The 27,925-nt window shown below is 48.4% G+C and overlaps 12 protein-coding genes across 12 annotated transcripts; 10 read left to right on the top strand and 2 right to left on the bottom strand.

The window, feature by feature from the left end:
- The first annotated feature begins 481 nt into the window (after positions 1-481).
- BO88DRAFT_129358 (uncharacterized protein) lies at positions 482-1,501 on the top strand. The gene has a single exon (XM_025701382.1). It carries the CDS (start codon positions 584-586, stop codon positions 1,391-1,393), a length of 810 nt encoding a protein of 269 aa, XP_025559761.1. The 5' UTR covers positions 482-583; the 3' UTR covers positions 1,394-1,501.
- An 882-nt stretch (positions 1,502-2,383) lies between these two features.
- On the top strand, positions 2,384-3,393 carry BO88DRAFT_437643 (uncharacterized protein). Its single transcript, XM_025709634.1, has 2 exons — positions 2,384-2,673; positions 2,727-3,393. Exons 1-2 carry the CDS (start codon positions 2,602-2,604, stop codon positions 3,159-3,161), a joined length of 507 nt encoding a protein of 168 aa, XP_025559762.1. The 5' UTR covers positions 2,384-2,601; the 3' UTR covers positions 3,162-3,393.
- Positions 3,394-3,924: 531 nt separating this feature from the next.
- BO88DRAFT_371477 (alpha/beta-hydrolase) lies at positions 3,925-5,219 on the top strand. The gene is made up of 3 exons (XM_025704207.1): positions 3,925-4,006; positions 4,062-4,289; positions 4,357-5,219. The coding sequence occupies exons 2-3, from the start codon at positions 4,103-4,105 to the stop codon at positions 5,175-5,177; spliced, it is 1,008 nt and encodes a 335-aa protein (XP_025559763.1). The 5' UTR covers positions 3,925-4,006; positions 4,062-4,102; the 3' UTR covers positions 5,178-5,219.
- A 448-nt stretch (positions 5,220-5,667) lies between these two features.
- On the bottom strand, positions 5,668-6,683 carry BO88DRAFT_371482 (uncharacterized protein). Its single transcript, XM_025704208.1, has 2 exons — positions 6,196-6,683; positions 5,668-6,100 (listed from the first exon to the last, which is right to left on the bottom strand). Exons 1-2 carry the CDS (start codon positions 6,564-6,566, stop codon positions 5,836-5,838), a joined length of 636 nt encoding a protein of 211 aa, XP_025559764.1. The 5' UTR covers positions 6,567-6,683; the 3' UTR covers positions 5,668-5,835.
- Positions 6,684-7,203: 520 nt separating this feature from the next.
- On the bottom strand, positions 7,204-8,304 carry BO88DRAFT_347715 (LLM class flavin-dependent oxidoreductase; the record flags this gene model as incomplete). The annotated part of the gene is made up of 1 exon (XM_025703389.1): positions 7,204-8,304. The coding sequence occupies one exon, from the start codon at positions 8,302-8,304 to the stop codon at positions 7,204-7,206; it is 1,101 nt and encodes a 366-aa protein (XP_025559765.1).
- Positions 8,305-9,395: 1,091 nt separating this feature from the next.
- Positions 9,396-10,099, top strand: BO88DRAFT_456727 (uncharacterized protein; the record flags this gene model as incomplete). Its single annotated transcript, XM_025710939.1, has 5 exons — positions 9,396-9,515; positions 9,594-9,662; positions 9,728-9,745; positions 9,802-9,840; positions 9,899-10,099. The coding sequence occupies 5 exons, from the start codon at positions 9,396-9,398 to the stop codon at positions 10,097-10,099; spliced, it is 447 nt and encodes a 148-aa protein (XP_025559766.1).
- A 1,081-nt stretch (positions 10,100-11,180) lies between these two features.
- On the top strand, positions 11,181-12,403 carry BO88DRAFT_394381 (DSD1 family PLP-dependent enzyme). The gene has a single exon (XM_025705155.1). The coding sequence runs from the start codon at positions 11,241-11,243 to the stop codon at positions 12,345-12,347; it is 1,107 nt and encodes a 368-aa protein (XP_025559767.1). The 5' UTR covers positions 11,181-11,240; the 3' UTR covers positions 12,348-12,403.
- Positions 12,404-13,217: 814 nt separating this feature from the next.
- On the top strand, positions 13,218-14,485 carry BO88DRAFT_445959 (uncharacterized protein; the record flags this gene model as incomplete). The annotated part of the gene is made up of 7 exons (XM_025710252.1): positions 13,218-13,267; positions 13,346-13,459; positions 13,532-13,610; positions 13,785-14,023; positions 14,136-14,212; positions 14,255-14,280; positions 14,305-14,485. The coding sequence occupies 7 exons, from the start codon at positions 13,218-13,220 to the stop codon at positions 14,365-14,367; spliced, it is 648 nt and encodes a 215-aa protein (XP_025559768.1). The 3' UTR covers positions 14,368-14,485.
- On the top strand, positions 14,119-16,450 carry BO88DRAFT_470359 (FAD binding domain-containing protein; the record flags this gene model as incomplete). Its single annotated transcript, XM_025711666.1, has 3 exons — positions 14,119-14,644; positions 14,703-14,855; positions 14,919-16,450. Exons 1-3 carry the CDS (start codon positions 14,473-14,475, stop codon positions 16,448-16,450), a joined length of 1,857 nt encoding a protein of 618 aa, XP_025559769.1. The 5' UTR covers positions 14,119-14,472.
- Positions 16,451-16,987: 537 nt separating this feature from the next.
- Positions 16,988-18,147, top strand: BO88DRAFT_407258 (urate oxidase). Its single transcript, XM_025707377.1, has 3 exons — positions 16,988-17,156; positions 17,219-17,865; positions 17,941-18,147. The coding sequence occupies exons 1-3, from the start codon at positions 17,020-17,022 to the stop codon at positions 18,075-18,077; spliced, it is 921 nt and encodes a 306-aa protein (XP_025559770.1). The 5' UTR covers positions 16,988-17,019; the 3' UTR covers positions 18,078-18,147.
- Positions 18,148-22,608: 4,461 nt separating this feature from the next.
- On the top strand, positions 22,609-23,913 carry BO88DRAFT_407259 (hydrophobin family protein). The gene is made up of 3 exons (XM_025707378.1): positions 22,609-23,357; positions 23,414-23,487; positions 23,562-23,913. Exons 1-3 carry the CDS (start codon positions 23,087-23,089, stop codon positions 23,583-23,585), a joined length of 369 nt encoding a protein of 122 aa, XP_025559771.1. The 5' UTR covers positions 22,609-23,086; the 3' UTR covers positions 23,586-23,913.
- Positions 23,914-24,755: 842 nt separating this feature from the next.
- BO88DRAFT_371497 (argonaute/piwi family protein) lies at positions 24,756-27,899 on the top strand. The gene is made up of 3 exons (XM_025704209.1): positions 24,756-25,922; positions 25,979-26,247; positions 26,323-27,899. The coding sequence occupies exons 1-3, from the start codon at positions 24,920-24,922 to the stop codon at positions 27,799-27,801; spliced, it is 2,751 nt and encodes a 916-aa protein (XP_025559772.1). The 5' UTR covers positions 24,756-24,919; the 3' UTR covers positions 27,802-27,899.
- The last annotated feature ends 26 nt before the right edge of the window (positions 27,900-27,925 follow it).

Consider the following 27,925-nt stretch of genomic DNA (forward strand, 5'->3'; position numbering starts at 1 on the left):
ATATCCGAAGCCGGAGTTGGGAAATGAGAGGAAGCATGTGATGACAATGAAGCGCTCGCGAAGATTAACGGCGGCAAAGACGATGAACAAATGATGTCTTGTCAAGTATTATTGGATTACAGTATTATCCCTTGAGCAGCACGATGGTCAAGCTCTATTTATAGCTTCCGCATACCAGGCTACGGTTACTATTAAGCGCTGAAGGGGAACGATAGGAAAGCGGGGTACGGCCAAGGAGTGGTATGGGCTTTGAACGGCGCAAGCACGTCAATACGTGGGTTTTTTGGGAGTGAATAGTGTTGAGGGACCTAGAAGTGACGAGGCCGGGTTATGCTACCGGAAGTAGGCACCCAAAATCAGAGTAGAGTGATGCTCTATGAATACAATGTAGTTGGGTGGCGATCCAGTCAAGGTCGGATCAACGTACGGCCGAAGCCTTCTATTGTGCTGGTGCCTATTCCACAAAGTTCATGATTAGATAGCTATTCCAAGTGCTCTACAAAGCAGCAGCTATCAGCTGCTCAAGACTTAATTTGGATCAGCGGCATTGAGGTCTGTTGTCTTCACAATCATAAAAGAAGTTATGGAGTTCAGGCTCAACTATCATCTTAGCACGGGAGAAGGCGGAGACGAAATAAGATACAGTGTCTGCCAAGTGCTTATTGAACATCAAGTTCCCCACGTTGTATGGTTTGAAGACACTCTCGTTCACTACGGTGTCCCTACTACTGTGTTTGATCTGTATATTCTGGTCAAAGATATTGAGTTGGCAGCCAATCTTCTGGCTAAGGCCGGGTGGAGTTCCGATATGCAATTACCACATCTCGTTGGTAATGCAAAGGTGGACTTGGTGGACTTCCCTCAACAGCGCTTGATATCCCCAAAGGGCCAGACGAGAACTGTCCTCCTTCCTGCGGCGGACTGGAGGTTTTCTTTAACACACAACGCTCGATTGGAATGGGTGCCTTTAGAGATCATGCCGTCGCTCAAGGTGCCATTTCCGCCACTGGCAAGCTTTCTGGATGCGCTGATCGAGAGCTGGCTAGAATGTCCCAGCAGTTATGAAATGCTATCACTCGTTTTGGCTTGCCAAATCTCTTATCTCTACGCGCATGTTCCAGCTTTGAAAGAGAAGTCGTTTGCCGAGCAGCTGAGACTTGAACATCGTCAGTTTCACTTTGATGTGTTGGCAGGAATGGAGACCGGCACAATTCCGTTTCGGAAACATCAGCTAGCAATTCGTGATGCGCTGTTACAGGGCCAGTATGAATTGCGAGAGTGCTCTGCTTCCCGTGACAATAAAGATTTGTTTGACCCTTTTGGAGGGATCAGTTTTGAATCGGTTAAGGAGGAGGAGCACGATGATAATTCTCATAAGTCCCACATAGATTGACTTCTAAGGGGGTCTATTACTGTCAAGCATCTATCAATGGCCATATTTCAATATCTAAATTGCCCTGATATCCTTGGTTTTCCTGAGGTTCGTGGCATATCGGACCGGGATCGTGAGATCATTTGAACAGGAAAGGTTATCGCGTCATACCATTACGGACTAGTTGCTCCCATACGAATGGTAGTTGCACATAGACGAATGAATGAGTAGCCTTTATGCTGAGAGCGATAATGCGACCGACACCACCTGCATTGATTGGGACGCCGTCATCACGACCCCACCCCGACCTGCCTGTAGGGACGCAACACCTCAAGCAAAACTGCCTAGCTGGGGTATCGATACTCTGGGAATGTCGTAAGCGAGGCTATATTGGGAAGTTATCTACCATGTTGTGCGGACATGATGCATTTGGTGATTTGTCAAGCAGAATGGTATGTCAGCTTAGATGGTACATACGCCTCAAACTTGATCTGATTACCCCAAGACGTGCCGGGCTCCTGTGGAATAAAGAATCCAGACCTTTCTTCTCGGAACACAGGGTCATGCTACCGCCTCACTCCCTAGGAGCCTTATGAAACGAGCGCTGCCTGATTTTGGACAAAACATCTGGAGCTGAAGAAAAGACTGTTGAAGCTTCTGACATAATAACTCTAATCGACGAAAATAAGAATGCGGCCTATCATGGTTTGTGTCACAGTTTGTCAGTCTTTCCTCACAGTCAGACATCAACCGTCGGAGATCTTATGGAAGTTCAACGTCTGGACGCCCTGCGGTATGACGCTCTGCTCCTGGAAGTTGACCTAACGTTACATAGATGCTTCTCAAAAGATGACAGAGAACAAGCTTGTCATTAGCGTCAATTTGATCCATGATAAAATTGTTTCCAGAACAAGCCGATGACACTGCCACTACCTGCTCAATTCACCATCTCGGTGTCAGCAATGCTACCCGAAAGTTGCACAGTCCATCATGCAGCACCGTTATCATCTTTGTGCTGCCATGAGCTTACGCCTCGGAAAATGTCGGACGCAGTCTGGCAAAAAATGACACAGATGTCTAAGGCTGTGTCATATTTGTAGCAAGCAATCTATTATAAATACGTGCTTCTCTCCTACTATATCTCTATCATCACCAGCAACCACACAGTCAAGGAGCAAAGAAAACATTTAGTAAACAACTACATAAAGCATCAAAACCATTCAAAAAAAATGAAGACCCAAATCCTGGCTATTTTGAGCGTTCTGTTCGCTCTGGCTCCCGCCGTAACCACCACGTCCAATGTGAGTAGATTCTTCTCTAGCAAACAAACGTGAAGTCTGCTAACTCACCAAAGAGCACTCAGAATGTGACCGACATCATCAACCACATCCCCCAGTCGCCCAACGGAGTCCTGTTTCTCGGCAACGACGGCGTTTTGAGATCCGTCGACGCAGCCAACCGGGTGGTCTCCTACCAGCAACTGAGCCCGCAGCAAATCAGCCAGTACATCCAAAATCTGCCACAGCGGGATGCAGCCCGTCTTCAACGCGTGTTCCAGGGCGTTGACGGCCGCAAAGTTACGGACCTTGACCAGCTGCTCAACCCTGATTCTGACCAGCTACCGTCCAGGGCGCCCAGCAGCGTGTCCCAGTCACTGCCCACGGGCACCCAAATGGCAAGCCAGGATATGTGCAGAACTGTCGATTGCACCTCGCAGAACACCTGTCGCCAGAATGGATGCAATAGCTGTCTTCAGGCATACCAGATGTCCAATGGCTACTGCCATTAGCTAATTGTTGAGACTGTGGCGTGAGAGTGATTGTCTTGCCTACAGGTCTTCAAATGGGTCCTGTTTCGCTTGTTTGCTTGCTTGTTTGTTTGTTTGTATGCGGGCTTGTAGTGCCTCTTGTCAGTGTTTGTCTGGGTTTGGCCGACACCCGGGTGATGGCAGTCAGTCTGCGCAAAAAATTGTGTTTTGATTCTTTTGTGTCTAGTCTGTCCTTAATTCAGCTTATCGAAACAGGATTATATGCACTTAAAACAGAGCCTGTCCAGAGTGAACGACGAGATTTCAGTAGAAAGTATAAGTGCTAGATGCACTTTCCACGCTAGATACAATCGACACTTGAAGAAGTCGGGTCAAACTTGGAAGCAACCTGTTGAACGAAAATTGAAAAAGAAAACAAACGGATAACGATGGGTACGCTAAGAAAGACCAATACCGTTTCGTCAATTCTTCCTTTGAAAAAGAGGCATGCCTTGCAATGTCGTCTCTGAAAACTATACCAGGGACGCATAGGTAATACACAGTGTGGTGTGATGTCATCGAGCTTCCGGCGAATCTACACCTCAACTCCATAAATAGAAATACGGGATTGCACAGCCTTTCCAGGACATTTGCAACCAAAGTCTCCACCGAGTCTATTTGCGATAGACTAGAGCCGAGGTAGAGCCGAATCTCGGCTTGCCGGCCTGGTGGGGTCAGCGGCTATATACTCACCCGGCTCAACATCATCATGTTTGAGAACCTCAAGTCTCCGCTGCTGCCTGATCTTAAATACAAATTGAGCTTCAATAGCACATTGTCATAGGACAATTAGCACATTACTTTATCAGAGCAATTTGTATATACCGGTAACGTCCCCCCAGTCTTCACTTAGTCACCGTATCGCTAACAGGCGGCCGTCAGTCCCTACGCCGAATATCTCAACCCCGCATCAACTAGCAAACATGCCGCCACGTCTCCCTGAAGGAGGTAAAACCCTCGTTTACTTCACTGTAGATGGCCACGATGTCAAGCTTGACTACTACCTACCACCCAATGCCAGCGGGAACCTCCCCGCCATCATCTACTACCACGGTGGCGGCATGACCGCCGGCTCCCGCCGGGGCATGGGATTCCCGCACTGGCTATACAGTACGTCCTTCCACCTAATATTTCAGATACCGAACCAGACAAATAGAATATCTAACACAGTAAATAGACCACTGCCAACAAAAGAACTACATCTTCATCTCCGCCGACTACCGTCTCTGCCACCCCACCACAGCGCTCGACCAGATTGAAGACGCGAAAGCCATGTTCCGCTTCCTAGCAGGAGACTTCCAGAACTCCCTCCCAGAAGGCACAACCCTCGACACCACCCGCGTCGCCGTAACCGGCTTCTCTGCAGGCGGATACTCCGCCCGCGCTGCCTGCATCTACGCGACCCCAAAGCCCGCCGCCATGCTAACCGGCTTCGGTAGCGCCGGCGACTGGCTCCTCGATCACTGGACGACCGGCCGTCCTCCCACTTCCATTGCCAGCAAGGTGAACTTGGACGAAGTCCCCAAGCTACTGGCCGACAAGACCGTCGTCAGCGACGACATGCCCCAGGATGGGGGTATGATGACGAACCGGTTTGCGCTGACGGTGCGGTGGGAACTGGACGGGACGTTCCTAGATGGATGTTTGGGGAGGCCTGGGCTAGGTGCGGAGTTGAATAAGTTGGAGTATGCGCAGCGCGCGGCTGCTATTCCGGAGGACTTGAAGCCGGCGTTCTTGCAGTTGCATGTGACCGGGGAGCATCCGCCTGCAGTGTTTGTGCATGGGACGGCGGACGATGTGGTACCTGATAAAGAGAGTATCAACCATTATGAGCAGTTGAAGAAGTTGGGTGTTAAGACGGAACTTTTGCTTGTTGAGGGGGGTGCACATGGACTGATGGATTTCAGTCAGGGATTTCCGCCCAAGCCGGCTAAGGGGTCTATGGAGGCGTATAACAGGGGGTTGGAGTTTATTGATGAGGTTTTTGGCCGGGTTTAGAAATTCTGCTGATAAAATGTCGATAAAAAGACCGTATGGAGGGTTAAGAGCATAGTATGGATTTCACAATCCTATTTTAGGTATCGAATATAGATGATCTCGTGCAGAGCAGCTCTGACGTGGCTCACTGTTGTATATCACTTCACAAAAAGGGTGAATGGCTGAGACACTAGACTCTTCGGGGGAATGGGATTTATGAATATTCTGCTACCCTCAAAGAACATATAAGTGAATGATGTATATGACAAAGCACTACGTTCACCTTTTGAAGAATGCGATCGTGTATCTGCCACCAGTGTGGGGTGCAGGTGGAGAATCGTGCAGGATGAGGTGGAGAAGTGGTAAGCTTGCTGCAGCATCTCAGCCTTACCAGGGATATTGGGCCCTCGTGCGGTCTCCAAGAAAATGGTACAGATATAAGAAATTGGACGCTCGAATCGCCTTCAGATCACTGTCTATGTTCGAACCGCTACCAGAAGGTCTCCAAACCATACAATCAAGGACTATATACCCGGAATCCCCCATGCAGATCACCTCTACACTGCCTCCAGCCATTTACATAGAGCCCTTCTAATCATCCACTCAGCCCACCAGCCAGTCTACCCCACACCCTACACACATATACATATCTGGGTAGTAGTTTAACACCACGCCAAGCTCAATTCACCCCATCACCCCCATACTCCGCCCTGCGACGAAGCTGGTAGTTTTCCTCCTTCAACCGATCAATCTCGCGCTCATACTCCTCTAAAGAATCCGCACTAGCGGATTCCAACTCCTCGATAATCTTAAACACGCGCCACAACCGCAAAACCACGACCAAGGAACCCAGTTCCTCGACCAACCCTCTCATGGCCACATCAATGGCGAAAGCAACAATGATCACAGCTGAATCGAAGATGTGGAACTTGGATGAGAAGTAACTGCGATGATATCGTTAGCTAGCTGCAATGCCTCAACTACACTCTAGCCCTGTGAAGTGACGAAAGTGTGGGGCAAAATATGGCAAAAGACCTACCTCATCCCAAAACTCCCCACAGCGACCACCAATTCAAGCATAAACAGACACGAAAACACCAGCCCAGTGATACTCAGCGCCTCCTGAGCATCTTCCCACCCGGAAGGCACATGCTTGTACTTCTTCTCCAGTTCGCAGACGTGAATTTCAATCAAGAAATCAGCAAAAACACAGGCAACATCTACAGAGACAAGGAAAAGGACGAGGTAGTGACCGAATCGGGAGGAGAGGTAGTTGCGGGCCGACCGGCGGCAGCGTGCAATGAGGGGCTCGGTGGATTGGGTGTTTTCATCGTCGTCGGGGAGATAGATTTGGCCTGGAGGGAGTGGTTGGGCTTCGGAGGCGAGAAGAGGGTCGCTTGGAGATCGCATGGTTTTTGTTTTTGTGGGGGTGTTTTCTTGGTGAAGATGGGTGAGGTTGGGAGGATGGAGAAAAAGATGAGATTGTTATGATGGGGAGAGGTGGCTTGAATGGGTGGAGCGATCCGGTGGTCCGGGTAGATGAACTATCCAGACGGTCGCGTGGTGAGATTTTATTTGCTGCTCGGTTGGCTGGAGGAAAGCTTATCGTGTTCAAGATGCAGCGTGGTGCAGTTCTTGGCGTTGCTTTTCAGGTGGTGAGTGTGGATGCCTGGACATGTATGTAGTAGAGTCCTTTGGTTTATTTGGGATTTTTCATTTTCTTTCCCCTTTCTTTGTGCCAAAATACTCGAGAATTTGTGGTCAATCGACTGGATCAGACCTATATAGTCTTTTCTGAATCTAGAGTGATATGCTTGCTTTTGTTGAGATCTTTACTTTTCCTACTTTTCTTTTCCCTTACCGGTTTTTCTCACCGTAGCCATCTACCAGTTTGTCTTGTGTGCCTTCTCTACAAACGCATGCAGCTTCACTTAGGCGGGAAAATTCAAACTCTTTCAAACAATTTAAATCAAATTTATCTGACATTCACTACCCAGACACTTCGAGTTACCTAAAGAGTGAAGCTTGAATACATTATTCAACAACCTCAATTCCCGTTCTCCCTCGCCTTCAACTCCCCACGCACCTTAGGCAGCACATACCGCCCATAATCAATCGCATCATTGAGATTGTCATACCCGCGGATAGAGATCAATTCGGCACCCAAATCCACATAATCCAAAATCGAATCCGAGATAGTCTGCGGCGATCCGACCAAAGCTGTGGACGCTCCGCGCGCATTCGTCGCCGTGACAGTGGGATACCAGAGCGCGCGGTCCTGGACCTCCCCACGCGCCGCAATATCCAACAGACGCTGGGACCCAACATTTTGCGGCGGCGGAGCATTGGGCGGCGCCTTACCCTGCCCGTTCGCGCGATGCTCCTTCAACTTATCGAGCGTCTGATACGCCTTGGCCCAGGCCAGCTCATCTGTCTCAGCAATAATAGGTCGGAAAGTCACCCAGATACGGGGGCGATCGTTTGGTGCACGACCGGCGCGTTCGGCTTCGGCATAGATCCGATCGATCTGTTCCTTGGTTTCCTTGAGCGGCTCGCCCCAGAGACCGAAGATATCGGCCAGAGAGCCGCCGACGCGGTAGGCTTCATCGGAGGAGCCACCCACCGAGACGGGGATGGTCCCGTTGGGGTTGGCAGGACGGACACGGTTGCTGAATTGCTTGAAGGTGTAGTATTCGCTCTCCCAGTCGAACGGCTCATCGGATTCCCAGGCTCGGCGGAGAATGCGGATGTATTCTTCTAGTCGGCCGTAGCGTTGGGACTTGGTGAGGAAGTCACCTTCTTTAGCTTGCTCGGCATCGCTGCCGCCGGCGATAAGGTGGACTACGGCGCGTCCTCGACTGAGCTGGTCTAGGGTAGCGAGGGCTTTGGCGGCGACAGTCGGGTAGAGGGTGTTGGGGCGGAGGGCGATGATGATCTTGAGGTTCTTGGTCACCGACGCGATAGTGGCTCCGACGGTGAAGGGGTCGAAATAAGACGAATCATATGGCACGAGGGTATAGTTGAAGCCATAATCGTCTAGGGATCGCGCATATCGGACGAGGTAGTCGGGGTCAATAGAGGCGTTGGGGATAGGCGCGACCTCGGTCGAGGCGTTGGGGAAGGTAAGGCTGATGAATTCAGTAGGCATGGTGAAAGATGATCTATAGTCTATGCAATGACACGGCGGCACTGATCAGGATGAACATAGCATTTATAATCTTCGGAGGGGATGTACATCTTGCCCTGAACCCCGCATGGATGCGCTGCGGTGCACTGAGATGACGCGAGACACTAGGCGATCACGCCTTACATGGCCGATAACGGTCGGCAAATTCACACATCCGAGTGGACAGATGAGGTTGTTGAAGTCGTCATTCTGGGATGGCATTATGCAACTCAGGATAGATGATTGACACCATTTGGAAGGCTCTTTTGACTGGACGTGCTGTGAGGGATCGGGCCATCGGCGCGCACATACATCCCCTATCGAAAGTCTAAGCTTGACAATCAAAATAATTATTGAGCCACACCATCAAGCATATTGGCTGATTTAATCTGATCTCGGATATACCGGACGCTATCTTATGTTTTACTAATCATAAATACTCCCTGGATTATGATGCGTGATAATGCTTACAATTCCCACCATTAGCATGTACTGTGCAGAATAATGGTCCATCACGCAATTATCATAGGGGACGAGTATACATCTTTGTCTACTCGAGGGGACTCTTCATGGTCCTGACCGGGATTCACGTTTGCGGACTATATCTGTTCGAGGCCATGGCCTATTTGGATAGCTCAGTTGCACTGGGTATGAAGTCTATCTCACCGACCTGAAGCCAGAGGCTACTTTCAGTTACAATGGTAGTGGACTAATTCTAGAGGTAAAGTTCCGATGTGTATGAATTGTTATAGTGGCTCAGCCACATTGATTTTAGACACTGATTGCACATTGAAAGGAAGAATAATATAAATAACGAATTCGAAGACTGGAAACCAATGACACCTTCAGTAAGTCATGTTGGAAGGCCACCCTTCCAATGAGACTGGACCTAGACCCAATTTGGACGGTGCTCATACGTACTAGCCGATGTTTGATAGTTTTGTTCAGTGAATTTGGTCTCCTGGCTTGATGTAGTTTCTTGACGCCCAACCTCACTCCCAGTTCAAATAGTCGCTTCCCTTCCGGAGATTCGTTCTTTTTTACTTCGGTGAATAGAATCTCTGATATACATCATGCCATCAGATTGCAACACCGGAACTCCTAGGTCTCACGAAGAACATGGAGATTGCGGTCGCGGTGGTCGCGGTGGTGACCGTGACCGTGGTGGACGCGGTGGCTGGAGACCCAGAAGAGTATGTGTTATAACCCATCCATGATGAAACTAAGTCATTCCAGCTTCATGCCAATTTGTTAACAAGGCTCGAATGCAGTGCCGGTTCTGTGGCCGCGGGGGCCATTTGATCGCAAACTGCTACCTATACCGCGGGATAGAGATACTGGTATGTTTCATCCATATTACCTTTTACTCTAATTCTGTGGATTTTATCAAGCTCACTTCTTACAGGGAGCCAGACGCGTTGCGGTTAGCTAAATAGGAAAGAAAAGCATACAATGCAAGAAACTAATTTATATGATTAGATCGAATGGCAACAGAGGCTTCAGCGCCGCCGCTACCGTGTTAGTCGTCTGCATATCAATACATTGTATGGCATTAGACTAACCATTATTACGGCAGCACGGTCAGCAGTACAGGCACCAGAACAGCAGCTACCAAGGCCACCATCACCAAGATCACCACAACCACCACCAGCAGCAACACCACCAGCACCACCAGCAGGCCCAACAGCAGCAGGCCCAACAGCAAGCGCAGGAGCACTTGGAACTACGAGAAGAGCAGGGACAGCGGGGCCAGCAGCAGAGACAGGAAAGACAGTAGATAGGACATCCGGGGATATGTGTTCTCGGTTCAAGGGCCATAGTGCGACGGTATCTCTATTAAAAATGGCATGCGCGTGCGGATAAAATATCACCTCTTCTCAATGGACCCCATCCAAAACTATGCATACAACTTCCCTCAACTTACACGCGTCACGTTTCTCAAAGTTGACTGAACGGGAAACCTCCCCCCAATCTGTGTCATTGAAGTCGACCGGAAGTGAAAAATGATGGGAGATCATCAAACAACTGACGAAACGTGAGCATACTCATAGAGCATAGGCAGAAACTCTACCACATCGCTAGATTGATGCTATAGACAGGACTGCGCTGCTGTCCAGCCCGGTACATTTGGAACAGGCAGGCAGGGGGCAGTAGTTGCCTGTAGAATCAAGATAGTGGATGGAACAGCTAGTGTCTTACAAGGGGACCAAGATCGGCTAAGAAATAAGAAACATGAATGGATTCGAAATGATAGATACAAGTATGATGAATCATAGCGCAATTTCGTCCCCCAGAAACCTTTCTAATCATTATTTCTTCTGGTCGTTGTACTTCTTCTTGTACTTGTTGTCATTGTTGATGGTTATGACGAAGATGGCACGGTTGATAGTGGAAATTACATTCTCGAGGAAGTCAAGGATTAATGCTATCAATTCTGTTCTTGGCTTATGACAACTTTGACAGGCGTAAGTAGGATCTGGAGGAGTCGGTCAGGGGGGTATGTTCAGTAGAGACGTGAGGGGTGTTGCGCTGCTCCCGAAATAGCAGTGATCGTCTTCGTGCGGGGAAGGCATTCCTCCGCATGTTTGTTCTTTCTTCCTCCCAACAAGTCTTCGTTGGTAGTTAGTTTTCCAATATCCAAAAAGAAAATCAATTGATATTGTGACATAACAAGGGGCATATCATTACTTTAATATGTTCGAAGGTGGTGAGAATCGAAGATAAGTAGGGATGGTCCTGCTTATCGCTCTCGGATCTCGGCCTATCTCCATCTGCAAGGGCGCACGGCCTGAACATTCATCGCCAAGGAGGGGCACCATCCCCTCTTTTTAAAACCCCATCCCCACGCCCTTTTTCCACGAATATGCACTCTCATCGTTCACCCTTCCGCTACTCAGCTCCCTTTTGAAACGCAAATCATGTATACTCCCCGAATCGGCGACCGGCTCTCGAGCCTGGATACCCCCTCAATGATCGTCGATCTCGACTTGATGGAATCCAACATCCAGAAACTCTTCTCCGCTCTCCTCCCCACAGGACTGAACATTCGTCCGCACCTCAAAACCACCAAGTGCGCTGCCCTAGCAAAGAGGCTCGTCGCTGCGGGTGCCAAAGGCTGCTGCGTCGCTAAGGTCTCAGAAGCCGAGGCCATCACAGCCGCCGGATTCGACGACATTCTGATTACCTGCGAGATTATCGGCGCACCGAAAGTCCAGCGACTTGTTGAATTGGTGAAGAAACACCCGGGGCGACTGCGTACCGTGGTGGATAGTGAAGTCGGGGCTACGGCCATTGATGAGGCATTGGAGAGAGAGGGAATAACGACGCCCTTGGCGGTTCTGATTGATTTGGATGTCGGACTGCACCGTACGGGCGTGGCTGATACGAAGGCGGCACTGGCACTGGCGAGACATCTGGCTGGCCTGAAGCATTTGAAGTTGATCGGAGTGCAGGGGTATGAGGGACATGTGCAGCATATGCATAGTTATGAGGAGAGACGCCAGGAATGTTTGGCATCAATGAAGATATTGACGGAGACGACGGAGGCGCTGCGCAATGAAGGCTTCCAGATCGATGTGGTCACTGGAGGTGGGACGGGAACGGTGGAGTTCTGTGCCTCCGTGCCCGGGGTGACGGAGTTGCAGCCGGGGTCGTTCATTTTTATGGATACGGATTACCGGAATGCGATTGGGAGGCGGTATTCGAACAGTTTGACCATAATATCGACAGTTGTGAGTCGGCAAGGGGAGAGACAGGTTACAATTGATGCGGGGTTGAAGTCGTTGACTACGGATAGTGGGTTGGCAGAGTGTAAGGATTCGAGATACACGCATCAGAATCTGGGTGATGAGCATGGTGCGCTGAGTTGGGACGAGGGGACGCCGGATTTGAAAATTGGGGATAGGGTGGAGATGGTCCCGAGTCACATTGATCCGACGATCAATTTGCATGACTTCTATTATGCTCATCGGGGTGGAGTCATTGAGGAGATCTGGTCCGTGGATGCTAGAGGGAAGGTTCAATAGATAGCGTTCTTCGGATAGAGGTTCTACTACCAACAGACTACAATTCTTTAATTAAGTCCTTCTGCATGCCACACCGTAATCCTATCGATCACACTTTCAGGTTTAGAATAAGAGTTAGTATGAATGATTGGAGATGTATGTGCCGAAAGCGTTAATAGGACAGACTTGCTACCGTAGTTGGCCTGTTCTACGGTCTTTGATATAGTGCAGCATACTGGATTTTATCTCGCAGTAGGAAAATTCACTAACTCAAAGATAGCCGTATCCTTGTAGAGAAAACTATGGATCTCATAATAGAATTTCTGCATGCCAAGAAGAATCATGTCTACAACCGAATTCTCAAGAAGATTCTCGTCAAGCTCATGTTAGACCACAGAGATGTATACGAGAAGAGCTCGAGTTGTGTCTTCCAAGTACAGCCAAGATGCTGGCTGCTTGATCTTTAATACTCCTTTAAGTCGGACTTTTGATTTATGCAGAGAATGAGAAATATAATGGAGGTAGTTCCCTGAAACCGGTGTGGGTCTTATTTTTCTTCCAGCTGTGGCAATACCATCCATTTCAGCCCCCACCACTAAAAGTGGATTTGGTAACCGGGCCGTCAACCATTACCAACGTTATCTCTTTCCCAGTAGATAACTCTTATCATTCATCTCCAGTATATGCATTGAAGCTGACTTGCTCGGGGCATAGAATGACTGACTCATACCGTTCTCAGTCCTCCTCCTTGATCCATGTCTTCTGCTGATATGTGACTCCGCGGCAAGCACCGCTCGGATATTCCGTACCCTGACGGAGTTGACCGATAGCTGGCGATCACTCCCGATGCAAGTAGAAACTCAGAGCCTTGACAAACCACTGACATATGCAATGGATCTTGCGGGGAAAAGCATCGAGACCCTGAACGGTCCTGCGGAAGGGTCTCTCACTTCCCGTCTCCCATCTTCCACCATGTAGATCCTTAGATCCTTCCTCCCCACGAGAATATGTTAACGTAGATCAAGATGTCTTCTCCAGGCTCACGGGGAACGGCGACCGCCGACAGCCTCAGATCTAGCAGTCAAGTGCTTGGTTATGCTTGACTACTCGATTCTTCACGGAAGGCGTGCGGGGTGGACCAGGGCACAGTCAGATGTCAGATCCTGGCCCACTGCTTCCGCTGTGGATCATGCCGAAACAGCCAGGGCGTCCACTAGACATGGGTCGGTGGAGAGTTGCACCGGGTGCCCTCATGATCGGACTTCAGGACTCTTCTGGACCAATGTTAAAATGTAATTCGGGATACACTTCGGGTGCAGGCCCCGGACTCTCCATACCAGCACCTTTGACTTGTTTTGAAAGACATCAACACACACCTTTCACGTTTCTGCTGGAATTGCATCCATGCCGAGTTGAAGGATTCGATCGTCGGGCCTGACCCCGAGAACGGCCTAGCAGGGTTACATTGTGTGTCTAGCCTCATATAAACCGGCGGACGGCATGGAGGCTAAGAAAGCGGCCCCCATCCATTCCTTCGCATCCTTCAGTCTTCCCGCTGATGGCTCTCACCCAGGCCATTCAAGTCATCTCCGACTCTCAACTAAGTGCATTGAACAACGGGTGGCGAGGCACATTCGTGTGCGACACCCAGTTCCTGTTTGCAAGTTCACGCTATTCGTAGGATGTTGGTCTCCGGCGTCCGTCATCATAGTAGGATGCGAATGAGCATCCTTCCTCACAGCTGAGCGGCTCAACAACGATGGCAAAGGATTATTCGCACGGTCGTATTCGAAACATTGACCCGTTCAGCTCGATTTTCAGACCGGAACCTGATCCTCAATTCGTTGAATTTCAGTGGCAATGTGCATTAGCGCTTGCGAAGATTCGTCAGACAATTCGGCATTCATGAAAGGATGACTTTGTTGAAGAGACCAGACCTCTTGTGATGGTAATGGTGCTATTGATGTACTTTTGGTAGTGTACTCTGAGGTGCACCATGAGGCTTCACCTGGGGCCAAACATCACATCGGTGGAGGTATAAAGGGGATGGGAAATCCACGGCATACAGCCCCTCTTGCCAGGCCATTAAGTCTCTTTGACATTCTCACTTGAAACCCCAAAAAGCTTCGTTCATCATTATTTCACCATGACTATTGAAACTTATCAATTTGGCGCCTTCAAGTCACAGAGGACGGATGTTCTCATTGTTGGCGCTGGTCCCGCTGGATGCATGGCTGCGGCAACGCTGCAAAGATACGGCATCGATTTTTGCCTAATTGACAAAAGGCCCACGAGAACACAGACTGGGCATGCAAGTGGTATGCGAATGAAATCCCCTTGTGTTGACGTGACAAGAAAGCTGATCATTCCATCAAGCATTCCAACCTCGAACCCAAGAGATTCTGCAGACGATGAATCTACTACATGATCTTGACAAGAGAGGACACCGTCTTACCGAAACTTCTTTTTGGATGCGTGATAGCACAGGCGCCCTAGTCAGTAACTTCACCGGTGCTGAGGTAGTCCATGGTAAGTTCTTCCGCAGACTATGAGGTGGTTATATGACATTCGACGTAGCTGACTTTGTGAAAGCCACGCCTTACCAGTACCTTTTCAATACCGACCAAGGCATGACGGAAGACGTCTTTGAACAGTACTTGAACACCAAGGGGCAAAAGGTCCAGCGGTTCATGGAACTTGTTCACTATGAACACAGCTCAGAACCCGAATGGCCACTCACAGCGTACATCAAGAATAATGCTAGTGGGGCCATTGAAGCATGGCAGACGAAGTACATCTTAGGTACCGATGGGGCGCGAAGCGCTACACGCCGAGCTACCGGTGTGCAATCATCCTCGCAGGGCGGCGAGGACGTTTGGGCTGTCGCGGACGTTTATGTTGATACAAACTTTCCCGATTACAGAAGACGTTGTGCCATCCGAACTCCAGATGGTGGCTGCATGTTGATCCCCCGCAAAGATGAGGGACTCCGGATTTTCCTGCAGGTGGATGAGAAAAGTCAGGAGCACCTCAACACAAACGGAGCTTCGGCACAAGATGCCCTTACTGGAAACAGCGCTTTCAGACTCACCCAGACCGTCCAGTCCCACATCAGCAAGGTCATTCATCCTTACAAGATGAATATCACAGACATCGTTTGGATTAGCCAGTATCGTGTGGCCCAGCGGGTTGTTCATAACTTCAGTGATCCGACCAAGCGAGTTTTCCTCCTTGGAGACGCATGTCACACACATAGTCCTAAAGCAGGACAAGGAATGAATGTCAGCATTTCAGACGCATACAACCTCACATGGAAGCTAGCACTGGTCATGAAAGGTGTTGCAAAGGCATCTTTGCTTGAAACGTACGAACAAGAAAGGCTTTGGGTTGCCCAGCAGCTTATTGAATTTGACGCCTTGTTTGCCCGTCAATTTGGACAAAAGGATAAACTTGACAGTCAGAACCTCCGCGAAACATGGGAAATGGGACATGGCTTCACAAGCGGGTGTGGGTATGAGTACCCTCCAAACTTACTTGTTAACCGCGATGTCCGGACTTCAATCAACAACCAAGTAGTGGAACCACTCACGCCGGGCAAGCGTCTCTTACCTATCGATCTGATCCGACACATCGACGGCAACCATGTTCGCATGCTCGACATCATGCCATCCAACGGCAGGTTCCATCTCTTCATTTTTGCCGGCAATGACCTATCTTCGCCTGCCCTCCAGAGTCTCGGAAATGCTTTGGACTCACCTCATTCACCACTGAGTCTCTTCAATCTTCTGCCACTGGAACTTATGCAACGTTTCCGTCATGAGGACATCACAACGGACTCCGTTCCATTCACCAACAAGGCATATGTTCTTGATCTTTTCCTGATTCATTCACAGAATCACCTGGATACCCAACTGGGAGATATCCCTGCTCCATTTTCCTCGAAATGGCCCATGAACGTATATTCTGACTTTTCTGGGGCTGCAAAAAGCCAGCTCGGTGTCCCTGAAGACACCGGTGCTTTGGTGGTGGTGAGACCAGATGGCTATATTGGACTTGTCACTGGCTTGGATAATGTTGAGGACGTGACGTCTTATTTCGATGGCTTCATGCACCGGCGCATTTAGTGGTCACGAGAAGCCACTGAAAGGGAAGGGGGAAACGGGTTTCTGTGAGAAGCCGGCGACGGCCAGCTAAGAATCCTACAACACAGTCAATATCAAAGTTGTGTCTGTCTATAAATTGATTGTTGCTCAGTATTGAATTCCACTGTAGATAATTAGGTTCTCATGTCGTAACTCACAAGACCGGGGCCTTTATCCGATCTCTAACAAAAGGAGGAAAGGTTATCCGCATTTGCTCGATATTTATGGATATAAGGCCACCTGTCTCGAGAGAAGACGCACTATAGTAACTGAGACAATGACATCTATCATAGATCTTCTAAATGGCGCATCACGTTACATCGCTATCAGTACCCTTGTATATTGCCTTATCCGACAGTCTGAAGCTTATCCATTGAAAAGATAGCGGCACCATCCGTGAGTTCAGGCCTCTCCGGACGTCGGAGGTGCCCGACTGCAGCACAGACAACAAGGAAGTGCCTGAGTGATATATCAACAACTGAGATCGCGTTTCTCGAACCGTACCATCTCGTCTTGGAACAAGTATCTTTGTTAATAATCAAACCTTCAACATGTACGGCCTATCCGATGCACAATATGGCAAAGATAACGTTCGACTATACAAGGTCCATCGTGATGCAGGCACGGGTGTGCAAACTGTATACGAACTGACAGTCTGCGTCTTGCTGGAGGGAGACATAGAATCTTCGTGAGACACTCTTCAGAACAAATCACAATCCCAAAAATGCCAACTAACAACCAAGCAATAAGTTACACCAAGGAAGACAACAGCGTTCTTGTCACTACAGACGCAATCAAGAACACATGCTATATCGTTGCCAAACATAACCCCGTCCACCCTCCAGAGCTATACGGCTCGATCCTCGGGAAACACTTCATCACTCAATACAGCCACATTCACAGAGCCCACATCGACATAACCTGCCATACCTGGGAACGAATGACGATTGAAAACGGGCCACACCCGCATTCATTCTTCCAGGACGGGAGCGTCAAACGGCAGATCCGCGTGGATGTTACCAAAGCTTCAGGCATCGATATCACGTCGGCTATTTTTGGCCTCAGTGTATTGAAGAGCACCAGGTCGGAGTTTTGGGGATACATCAAAGACGAATACACAACGTTGCCGGAGACATGGGACCGCATTCTGAGTAGTGATGTTGATATCAAGTGGAGATGGAAGCATTTCGAAGATGTTTCGGACGTTGAAGCGAATGTCTCGCATTTCGTTGAGGCGTTTGCGAAGGCGAGAGACGCATCCTTCAAGGCGTTCGCGGAAGATAATAGCATGAGCGCGCAGGCGACCCTGTACAAGATGGCTGAGAAGTTCTTGGACTGTGTTCCTTTGGCTGATGCTGTGGAGTATTCTTGGCCTAATAAACACTATGTGGAGATAGGTAAGCTTCCGCAACGTTTCGGCGTCTTGGGTGCATACTGCTTCCTTCTGGCATACTAACATTGAATGTTGATAGACCTGAGCTGGCACAAGGGCATTCGGAACACAGACAAAGATGCAGAGGTGTATTTGCCGCAATCGGCACCAAATGGCCTGATAAAGGGGACTTTGACTCGTTCTACTCTCGATAAGAGCAGATCTGCGAAGCTTTGATCAGATTTGGGGAAGATATAGATGAAGAGCTGGAGTGATGGAGAGAGCTGGAGCTTAATAGAGTGTTGCGTATAGTATGTATTTACGAGTAACCTATGAAATCCATCTTGTGCAATCTTTCCTGACATACGTATCGTTCTGGTCGTCCTACCAACATCTACTTCCTCCATTTATACGTACATGCGACCAGGCATCGTGCCCAGCCATCTTTAATGAAACCCCAGGGTCTGATACGGCCGAGCCAATGCAATCTTAGTGGTGGATTGCTTCTAGCCCCGGGTAAATATCAAGCCACAGAACAGCCCTTAGTCCGCGCCTGTGTACAAAATGCCTTCTTATACGACTTTACACAACACTGCGCTTTCCAAGCAGAGACTCTAACGCATTAGATGTATATGGTTGCATACTACAAACAAGTACATACGACCATAGGGTGTGGAAAACAGGGCTTCCCGTCCGCTCAGCCGTACTCAAGCCACACGCCGGGAGGTTAGTAGTTGGGTGGGTGACCACCAGCGAATCCCTTCTGTTGTATGTTTTTCGCTTTTTGTGTTTTATTTCTTTGTCTAGAATTGCTTGCTTCTCTCGGGTGGATTTTTGATGTACGGAACATCTATGAGTCTGCATTATGTGTGGTGTGGCGGACTAGCTCACCAATGCGTCCTACCCGATGAGATAAACAGGCTTTGCGCGCATCGGGAACAATCTACTTCGGTTTCTTTAAATTCGAGAATAAATCTTTGCGGTCTCTTAAAATTCAGTAGTCCTCCCTCTAAGGGAACTCTTGGGGCAGTACTCAGTTTTGATCTAGAATTTACATCCAGGAAGGCAGTGTCACGCCAAGAAGACATCCATAAAACCTTGGGGCAACCGTAGTACGCGCATGTCCGTGAACGCAACGAAGCAATGTGAGTCATGATCTTGATGTAATGATTGGGGTATAGGAATGAAGGCAGTTAGCACTAACTCCCCATAATATGAAATGCTATAACTTCGTCATTGGCCGGGTACTGTGACCGGTAATTGCTACTAAGACGGAAAAAAGCAGAGAATTTGCAAACTTCTCCTATTTGGGGATATTCTTAATGATGTCTGGAATGGCTGAGTGTCTAAGTGGACCTCTCTTTGGCTTTAGAGAGTATGTAACGATCGCAAGTGGAGGAACTCTGGGAAACACTTATGATACCGCATGCAGACTGTACTGTTGCAGCATCTGTCCTGGGTGGGCAATAGATGAACCGATGGTTTGATTGTTATTCTTATGTCCGGAATATCCAATTTAGTGCATTTAGTGGTCAAAAAGTCTGTTTCTCACTCATAGAAACGGGAAATGGGCAGGCATGTCCCTTTTTCCCAGAGTATGATAGCATATAATCATATAGCATCATCAGTCCCTCATTTTCCTGTTTATTATACAATATCCTCACATGTGATTCTGTTTCCGGCAAACGCACAAATGCCCTTGGCCATCGCAAACTGTAGCGGCACATTCGTCGCAAGTACCAGGCATTCTCCGAGATTTCCTGACCATGTTCTTCCGAAGGATAGTCGAATGCTATGACATAGTTGATGCTACATACTTGGAGTCATGATATCAAATGCTAGATGGTAGTATTCATGTTCGCAAAAACCTTGAGGGTTTGCTATACCCTTTTCGGTCACTATGTGAATAGGAATGTGTAGTCAACCTCTTGCGAGATAGGCTGGGCAATGTCCTGGCCACTGACGGAAGCGTAGCCTGCAGCTCCCTAGCCGAATATAGTAAGCCCGAATGAGGGAGAGCATAAATTCAGTGACATCCTTCCACCGATCAGGCATCCATCGTCTTCATGTTGCTGGCATTACCAGCACCGATAACCCTGTCTCTCAAGAAAGGGATGTCTAGGTGATGAAATAGTGAAAACCCCTTCGAAACCTACTCTCCTCTGACTACAGCTAATAGGGGTCCTGTTTCTGTTGAATCCACTTGGCTTCAACCTTGCCTAGACACTCGTCTTTGAGGGCAGGAATTCCATACACGTGTAATAAAACGGCGGTTCATTAATACAAGGCACGTTATTTTCAAACGTGAAATATTACCACGGTATTCGGATCGGTAACCGACCGGAATTTGGCGCTAAGAAATGTCCAAACCTTATCGTCGAGGAGACAGCCGGGGCCCCAAATCCCCCAAGAACCCCCTTGCGTTGCCAGCTACGGACTGGGCAAGTGATAGACAAGTCATATCAATTAGAATTTGCGCTAACCACTGCTTACTTAGGGCTCATTCCAACTATTTTGGATCTCGTGCCAGGCATGATGGCGCCCTTGACTTCTTCTCTTCCTTGGTGGCTTGGAAGGATTGGTGGCAATACCTGCCATGATTCGAAGGGTTTGGGGGCTTTGTTATTTTTGCGATGGGTGCAGCAAGCCTTTGCAGTTTCATTCCCCTATGGGTGAGCCTTTGTTGACTTTTTTCTATTTTTTTTTCGGGTGCCTGCGTTACTTGGGGTTAGATTTCTGACGATTGTCTCTGATTCGGAGGGCCAATATGACCTCAGTTATCGGATATACTACTGCCCTGTGATTGCTAGATCACTGTGATGGAACCCCATTATTATAGACATAAATGATAGCTTATATTAGTACCTGCAGGGTAAACTGTACCACTTGCGTTCATTAAGCCATATCAATTGCCGTAGTATTTGTGACTAATGATCATATTCATCAACTTATGGCCTTCATGCTCTTCCTACTCTACCCTATAGTCTTACAGTTGACCCAAATAGTAGTTTTGAATCGTAATTGCTCTTTATCTGATTATTGTCTGGTTCTTATCGATATCAAGTATCTTTTGTCAGTATTGGCCTCTTTTGTCCAACTTACCATAATGTAGCGACGGAACACAACTACTATTTGTGCAGATATATATATATATATATATATATATATAGGCCCCTTCGTGGTATGTATTCTACCACATATAGTACTACAATCTCGGCACAAGCTAGCTATATAGTTCATATATTGCTCCTCAAATTTACTATAGGTGATTATAGATCTGAATACAATGTATATATCGCAACCAAACGTGTGTAATAGCCATACACTAGATAATAACATGCTACATACTGCCTAATATTACGGGTATATCGACCTGCACGTAGCATGCTCTAGACTTCCGCGGACTTATGCTGTTGAAATCTCACACATATACTTTGGTAATTGTATGAGCAGATTAAGATTGTGTGAGTGAGTACAAGAGTTCCAATGGAGCTTTCTAGGTGAAGAGTTGATCTTAAGAAGCATTGTGTTCGTTGTCATTGTAATCTACTATAACTATCCTTCATGACTAGCTATGAATGATCCCACGATAAACGTCAAGGTCTAGCTTTTCCCATTATAATAGGTCCCTGATAACACAAAGAGCTCAGCATCATGAGCTTCCCTGTGCTACAGTTACCGTAGGTATTATCCAGCCCCGAAATCATCTTCCCCTACAACCCGGCCACAAAGTCACAATGAAGTATACCCGTTTGCCAGGCGCAAAACATGTATACTTCGCCGTGGCTTCGTGGATGAGACGAAGAGAAGAGACGTGGTAGATGGAGCCGGAAACCAAACTACAACTCGCAGCCAAGCGAAGCTCTGGGGAAGAAAAGAAAAGAGAGATTGAAACTCAAGGGTGCCCGGTTTATATATTCCTCGAACGCTTAATCACTTGTCCTACTGCGCCGCGCAGTACCTCGCCGGCTCCAAGGCTTCGCATTCCTTGCCCGCTTTCAGACGGTAGTCCGTATTCGTGGAGTAAACTAACGCAAAAGCGAACTGACTCTCTGGGGTCCAAGGGGTGCGCAGTGAATACTCCAAGAAGATTTGGAATTCTGGGAAAAATTCCAAGACAGATTCTCATAGGATAATCGAGTGTCTGACAATATTCGGGGCAGGCAATTTGTTGCCTTGCCAAGGGTCAGATGAGAAGTATTTGCTGACATTCAGTACCTCGTATATAGAAACACCAGGAAATCATAGTATCGTCTAGCATTTTTAGCGTCCAATCTTGGCGAAGGGGCAATCTAGATACTGTCCAACCCCCGCATAGGACTTAGGGAGGCAAACATTGAGGATAGTTTACAGAGAATCACCGGAACGAGGGCTGAGACCCAACAATGAAGGGGGATTGACTGATAGTGCGACATAACACCGAAACATACGAGATCAGGATCAATGAAACTCAATATTCCCGGGTTAACTTGAATGGTTGCCATAGGCTTGAGTGGATTCCCTTGCCACCAACAAGCTTCTGTAGGAAAGCATGAATGGAGCTCATGCAAACGTGCCAAGCACATACATACACTGCGGATGAGAGGACTGCAAGGTACCATTCTAGCCTTCGCTTCCCCACAGTGGCTAAGAAAAAAAGTATTTCTAGCGAAAGCAGGTACAGTGTTGGCATAGGGTACTCCGTCAAGCTATCAAAGTCTCGTTAAACAGACCCATATACTACACTGGTACGATACAAGGGATGCATTCAGAGTCTTGAACTGGTTACATTGATACTCCTCGATCCACACTGAGCAAGGAATTTTCCTAGTTATCCATCCGCCAAGTCAGAATTCCAACTGTTTGCGTCTAGGCACACGCGTACATTCCCGTTCAGACCATCGCAGATCTATCTTCATATCCTTGGAAGGGTTATAGTCCAAGACACAATGCTGTAAAGACATCGAGGTTTAGATGATCGTCGTTAACTGGTATGGGGGAGCGAGAATTGGATTTGTCTCAGTCACAGTGACCCATAACTCAAGAATTTGGTAGGGGTTCGCAGCCATTCATGTACTAAACTTGAAAAGAAAAAGAGAGAGAGGAGTCTCCACCTCAAGCTATAAATCTCGTCTCAATCCCCTGCTAGATTTATCCTTCATCATCAAACATTCATTCGTTCATCAAAGCAATCCTTCTCTGCCTCTCTCTCTAAACACTCGTTTATATACAAGTACTCTCGTACAAGCTTCCAAGTACCTTTCAAAATGAAGTTCGCTGTCGCTGCTATCCTTGGCTTCGCCATGACTGCCGTTGCTATTCCGGCCGCTAAGGGAAGCCAGCAGAAGCTGTCCATCGACGACGCTTCCGGCCAATGCTCGATTGGGGACATCTACTGCTGCAATCCCGACAACAAAGAAGACTCCGACGGTGTTCTGACCAATGCACTCAGGGAGGGACTTCTTATTGGAAGTCTCGTCAATGGCAAGGGATCTGCCTGTGCTCCCACTTCGCTCATCGAGGATCTCGATCTGCTTGGTAAGCGTACATCATTTTCCAGGAGTGATAGCAAGAATCAGACTAACAAGCATTAGCCTTCTTCGAAAAGGGTCAGGATGGCGACAAGTCCTACTGCAAGAACACCATTGCCTGCTGCCCCAATGGAAGCGTAAGTCTATCATCAGCTAATGTGAACTCTTTTAGAAAGTAAAGCTTGCTGACTTGAACTCTTGTATGCAATAGTGCGCGGCCCTTGACGGATACTAAGGAGCCCCATGATCAGCTTTGCTGGCCTCGTGCAAATAACGCAGGCCCAACGGCAACAATTCGTTTGGGATCAAGCTTCGTGGAGCTTTCATCAGCTCCAGCCGCTAATCAATTTCGTGTTAATGGCCCAAGCGTCCTAGACGTTGATCGGCCGATGTACTTTTGGCTTCTGTGTCTCTTTAGACTAGAGTTTAGTTTAGCTTAATAAAAAGAAAGGGGTTTGTCCGTTTCGCACACAAGATTAACAGGATTCTAGCCTTTTCAGTGTATCGATAGATTTAGTACGCCTTCTAGTTTGCGGACACAGAAGCCCCTTTGTATAGGTCGGATGAAATTTTATACCAGTATTGTGTACACTTATTCACAGCTCAAAAGATAGACTGGTTGACAAACACTCGTGTAGAGCACTCCACATCTACGCGACCTTGCTGCGCCCTTTGGTCTAGCAGGAACGACTGTCTAACCTTCATCGCTCTCTCAAGCCCGGGGTCCTCCAGCAATACTCTACGTAGGGTGCTTTTTACTATCCCTACAATGTCGGAATAGGTCTAGACATTAACTAGCAATGCATATTGAGTATCTCAACAAGTCCGAAGGGATGCGTTGCGTTAGCACATTGACGCTTTTTCCACGCAAGCAAATCAACCTCCAATGGCATGTTGAGATAGCGTGCATTACAGGAGGATTCGAATGCATGACAACATAGACTGTGAAGGGATATCTTTGACTAAATTAGGCTGCCAGACTACTGCGCACTGACCTCTGCGTCTGGGGGTGAACACGCAAAAACATTCTAGCCCATTTTTCCAGCCCTAATTTTTGTGTTGGTTTCCCAAATCGATCTTGGCTGCATGCAGCAATGTCTCAGTCCCCAAATGACTCGCACCCTGTTCAGATCAGGAAACAGATCGCTAGGGAGCCAAGCCGCATTAGGGCCATCGATGGTGGCGTATGTAATGCCGCCACTGGTCATACGACCTTACATACCTTACATATCTTACCACACCGGTCTGTAATTTTGATACAATGTAATTTTTAAGGTGGGAATTTAGCTGGCTGTCACGGTTCGGTTACAGTCGCTAATAGAACCCTTTGGTTCTTGTTTCCTTTATTTACCGGTAGACACTTCTGGCGTAGCATACGAATGCGACCCCATTGATGTCCGGAGTAGTTGCCCCTTGGTGCCTTGGGTGTATTCTTCAGTTATGTGAGAAGATCGCCAATTCAGGGTCCTGAACGATCTTAACAAACTAGCACTTGGCACTGTCTCTACTCCATAGTAGCAAAAGACGAAGTTTGGCTGCACTTTTCATAGCAGCAGTCATCGTGACCAGATGACTGAAAATTACGTCAGGCCATCCAAAAGGCCAGGTTATGGCACTCTGGGTCGTCCAATCAACCTTTATGCAAATTACTTTCAGTTGAACTTCCAGCCTAATGTCCAGTTACACCGATATGAAGTGCGCGTTTCACGATCAGATCCTGATGCAGTCGTGATTGTGAGCAGACAAATAGTGACCCAGGTGATCCTCCAGCTTCTCAAGACGGAGCTTGTGCAGTTCCAGGAGAGCATTGCCTCCGATGGCTACCAGAACCTCATTTCAAGTCGCATTTTACCCTGCTGTGACGGTCCCTATAATGTGGTATATCAGCATGATAGCTATCAAGTCACTCTACTACCAGCTGGAATTCTTCAATTTCCCCAAATCTATCAAATGTTCAAGGGTGATACAAGGGACCAAGGGCCGCCGCTGACCGAAGCACATATTCACGCGTTGAATATCATTCTGGGACACCAACCCAAATTTTCACCACACATCAGATCTGCCGGTACGGGAACATATCTCAACCTCGACTCGCGGATGAGCCTGGGTGCAGGGCTACACATTCTCCGAGGACTATTCATCGTCGCTCGTGAAGCGCAGGGCCGGCTGTTTGTCAATGCAGCACCAAAAATTGCAATCTGCTATGATGACTGCCCGCTCGACAAGCTTATCCTGATGCACATGCGCCAAACCGGAACAGACATGAATAAAGTTGTTGCGCTGCTTCGGAATCTCCGCGTCCAGCTTACGCACCTGGGTATGCGCAAACGTGCTGGAAAATTCGCGCCGCGGCTCAAGACAGTAGTAGGTTTGGCAGCACCAGGAGATGGCTACAGTCTGGCATATCCCCCTAAAGTGCCATGCCTCGGGGCAGGAGCTAAGGAAGTCCAGTTCTTCCGCGAATCACGCTCACAGGGCCACGAGGTAGGGGACGTAACGGTTCTGGGAAGCCGGAAAAGAAAGCGACCTTCGCCTGAAGGGTATATTACTATTTTTGAATACTTTCGGTCAGGTAAGAAAATTATTCCCGCCATCACTAGCTTTGGTTCCGACTGATTTATTTTGTAGTCTATAACATTACTGTGAACGATCCATGGCTTCCCGTTGTCAATGTTGGGACCCCCTCGAATCCTTCTTACTTGCCTGCTCAAGTCTGTCGGGTGCTTCCTGGTCAGTCTGTGGCTGCATCTGTAGCGGCCTCTCAGTCTCGTCAAGGCGCCCGTATCGATACATCTCGTCGCGGGATCAGAAGCACTTTGACTCCTCCGATCACCTCAATAGAGACAGAGCTCTCAGATATCTTGGGCATGTCTCACCCCACTAGAGGAGCGAACTTGGTAAGTGGAAGTTTGAATGACTTGGCAATGTCAATGACCAGCACTAACTTGAGCTTTCCCTTTGTACATACTCAGACTTCATTTGGGATTACCGTTGCAACGAACATGGCGAGAGTATCTGGTCGCGTTTTGGACTCCCCTGCTTTAGAATATAGTCAGGGACAGCGAGCCTCTGTGCGCGCAGGAGGCTGGAACCTACGTGGGATGAAATTTGCTCGGAGCACGTCAGTCTCCCAGTGGACCTATTTATGGCTTTCGATGCCCGGCCGCTCCCATGGTATAGGTTTCGATAAGGCTCTCTTGGAAGTCGCTATACGAAAGTTCCGCACACACTTGAAGTCACTCGGCCTCAACATTTCTGAGCCTAGTTGGCCGGGTATCAATGTCAGCGTGACTGATAGTGCTTTACGACGCGAAAGTGATGCCGACAAGCTAGCCCATGCTCTCTCGGCCATAGCCGAGTCATCAATGTCATTTTTACTGATCATCCTCCCACAAGCTGCAGAAGGTCTTTACAGCAGGATCAAGTTTCTTTGCGACGTCAAAGTTGGAATTAGGAACGTGTGCGTGGTGGCGGACAAGTTCCTTCGATCGAACGATCAATTCCTGTCGAATGTTGCTCTGAAGCTCAACTTGAAGCTTGGAGGTATTAATCAGAAGTTGCTTTCTCCAAGCCTTGACATAATAAGTGACGGCAAAACTATGGTAATTGGAGTTGATGTAACGCATCCAAATTCAGGGAACCTTCCAGCACGGGCTCCCAGCGTGGCCGCCATGGTAGCCTCTGTGGATCGTTACTTGGCGCAATGGCCAGCAGAGATATGCACTCAACCCGCCCGTCAGGAGCTGGTCACGCAGATTGGTGTACTTCTCACCTCGAGGCTGCATGCATGGCAGAGGCAGAACCATGAAAAGCTCCCTGAAAATATCCTGCTATACCGCGATGGCGTTTCAGATACACAATATGGGAGTGTCCTCGGCGTGGAGCTCCCTCAGCTACGCAAAGCATGCAGAGACCTATACGGTAGTCTGGGCCTTAATGAGCCTCGAATGGCTATTGTCATTGTGGGAAAACGACACCACACCCGATTTTTCACGCCCACGAGGACAGGTCAGCGCAATGGCAGGTCATTTCAAGACACTAATCCTCCCAACGGCACCATCGTCGATCACGGCCCAGCCAGTAGCAGTAAGGTCTGGGACTTTTACTTACAGTCCCATACGGCCAGTCGAGGAACTGCTCGCCCTGCACACTATGTTGTGCTGCTCGACGAAATTTTCCAGCCCCCTCCTAACGATCTGCAGTTTAGAGCCTCTCCTAATCCGGCTAATTCCATCCAAGCCTTGACCCACAATATATGCTACGTCTCTGGCCGCGCAACGAGGGCATCCAGCATCTGCCCACCTGTGTTCTACGCCGATCTTGCTTGCTTCCGAGCGCGGTTCTATGTGGAAGAGTTGCTTCGTCGATCCTCCCGGGACGCTGGGTTATCTCCGGATCAGCTGCAACTATCTTTGCATGAGAATGTTAGGGATACCATGTTTTACATTTGAGCGTGTGGGCCACTTAGAATCGCGCAGTGGCCTTCCAAGCAGTAGAGATATGAGACTGGTAAACAAGTGTAAGGGTCACAAGAATGCCATTTCTGTTGTAATGTTACCAACTTGTAAATTTCAA

This window comes from Aspergillus vadensis (genome assembly GCF_003184925.1).
Source record: "Aspergillus vadensis CBS 113365 unplaced genomic scaffold BO88scaffold_23, whole genome shotgun sequence".
In the NCBI taxonomy this organism is placed as follows: Eukaryota; Fungi; Ascomycota; class Eurotiomycetes; order Eurotiales; family Aspergillaceae; genus Aspergillus; species Aspergillus vadensis.

Excerpts from the sequence above, each read along its gene's own strand:
- BO88DRAFT_129358 (XM_025701382.1), top strand. The coding sequence starts at position 584 with ATGGAGTTCAGGCTCAACTATCATCTTAGCACGGGAGAAGGCGGAGAC.
- BO88DRAFT_437643 (XM_025709634.1), top strand. The coding sequence starts at position 2,602 with ATGAAGACCCAAATCCTGGCTATTTTGAGCGTTCTGTTCGCTCTGGCT. Across the intron at positions 2,674-2,726 it reads CCGTAACCACCACGTCCAAT|AGCACTCAGAATGTGACCGA; the intron begins GTGAGTAGATTC and ends AACTCACCAAAG.
- BO88DRAFT_371477 (XM_025704207.1), top strand. The coding sequence starts at position 4,103 with ATGCCGCCACGTCTCCCTGAAGGAGGTAAAACCCTCGTTTACTTCACT. Across the intron at positions 4,290-4,356 it reads ATTCCCGCACTGGCTATACA|ACCACTGCCAACAAAAGAAC; the intron begins GTACGTCCTTCC and ends CACAGTAAATAG.
- BO88DRAFT_371482 (XM_025704208.1), bottom strand. The coding sequence starts at position 6,566 with ATGCGATCTCCAAGCGACCCTCTTCTCGCCTCCGAAGCCCAACCACTC. Across the intron at positions 6,101-6,195 it reads GTGGGGAGTTTTGGGATGAG|TTACTTCTCATCCAAGTTCC; the intron begins GTAGGTCTTTTG and ends ATATCATCGCAG.
- BO88DRAFT_394381 (XM_025705155.1), top strand. The coding sequence starts at position 11,241 with ATGTATACTCCCCGAATCGGCGACCGGCTCTCGAGCCTGGATACCCCC.
- BO88DRAFT_407258 (XM_025707377.1), top strand. The coding sequence starts at position 17,020 with ATGTACGGCCTATCCGATGCACAATATGGCAAAGATAACGTTCGACTA. Across the intron at positions 17,157-17,218 it reads GAGGGAGACATAGAATCTTC|TTACACCAAGGAAGACAACA; the intron begins GTGAGACACTCT and ends CCAAGCAATAAG. Across the intron at positions 17,866-17,940 it reads TAAACACTATGTGGAGATAG|ACCTGAGCTGGCACAAGGGC; the intron begins GTAAGCTTCCGC and ends GAATGTTGATAG.
- BO88DRAFT_407259 (XM_025707378.1), top strand. The coding sequence starts at position 23,087 with ATGAAGTTCGCTGTCGCTGCTATCCTTGGCTTCGCCATGACTGCCGTT. Across the intron at positions 23,358-23,413 it reads CGAGGATCTCGATCTGCTTG|CCTTCTTCGAAAAGGGTCAG; the intron begins GTAAGCGTACAT and ends AACAAGCATTAG. Across the intron at positions 23,488-23,561 it reads CCTGCTGCCCCAATGGAAGC|TGCGCGGCCCTTGACGGATA; the intron begins GTAAGTCTATCA and ends TGTATGCAATAG.
- BO88DRAFT_371497 (XM_025704209.1), top strand. The coding sequence starts at position 24,920 with ATGACTGAAAATTACGTCAGGCCATCCAAAAGGCCAGGTTATGGCACT. Across the intron at positions 25,923-25,978 it reads TTTTGAATACTTTCGGTCAG|TCTATAACATTACTGTGAAC; the intron begins GTAAGAAAATTA and ends TTTATTTTGTAG. Across the intron at positions 26,248-26,322 it reads CCACTAGAGGAGCGAACTTG|ACTTCATTTGGGATTACCGT; the intron begins GTAAGTGGAAGT and ends GTACATACTCAG.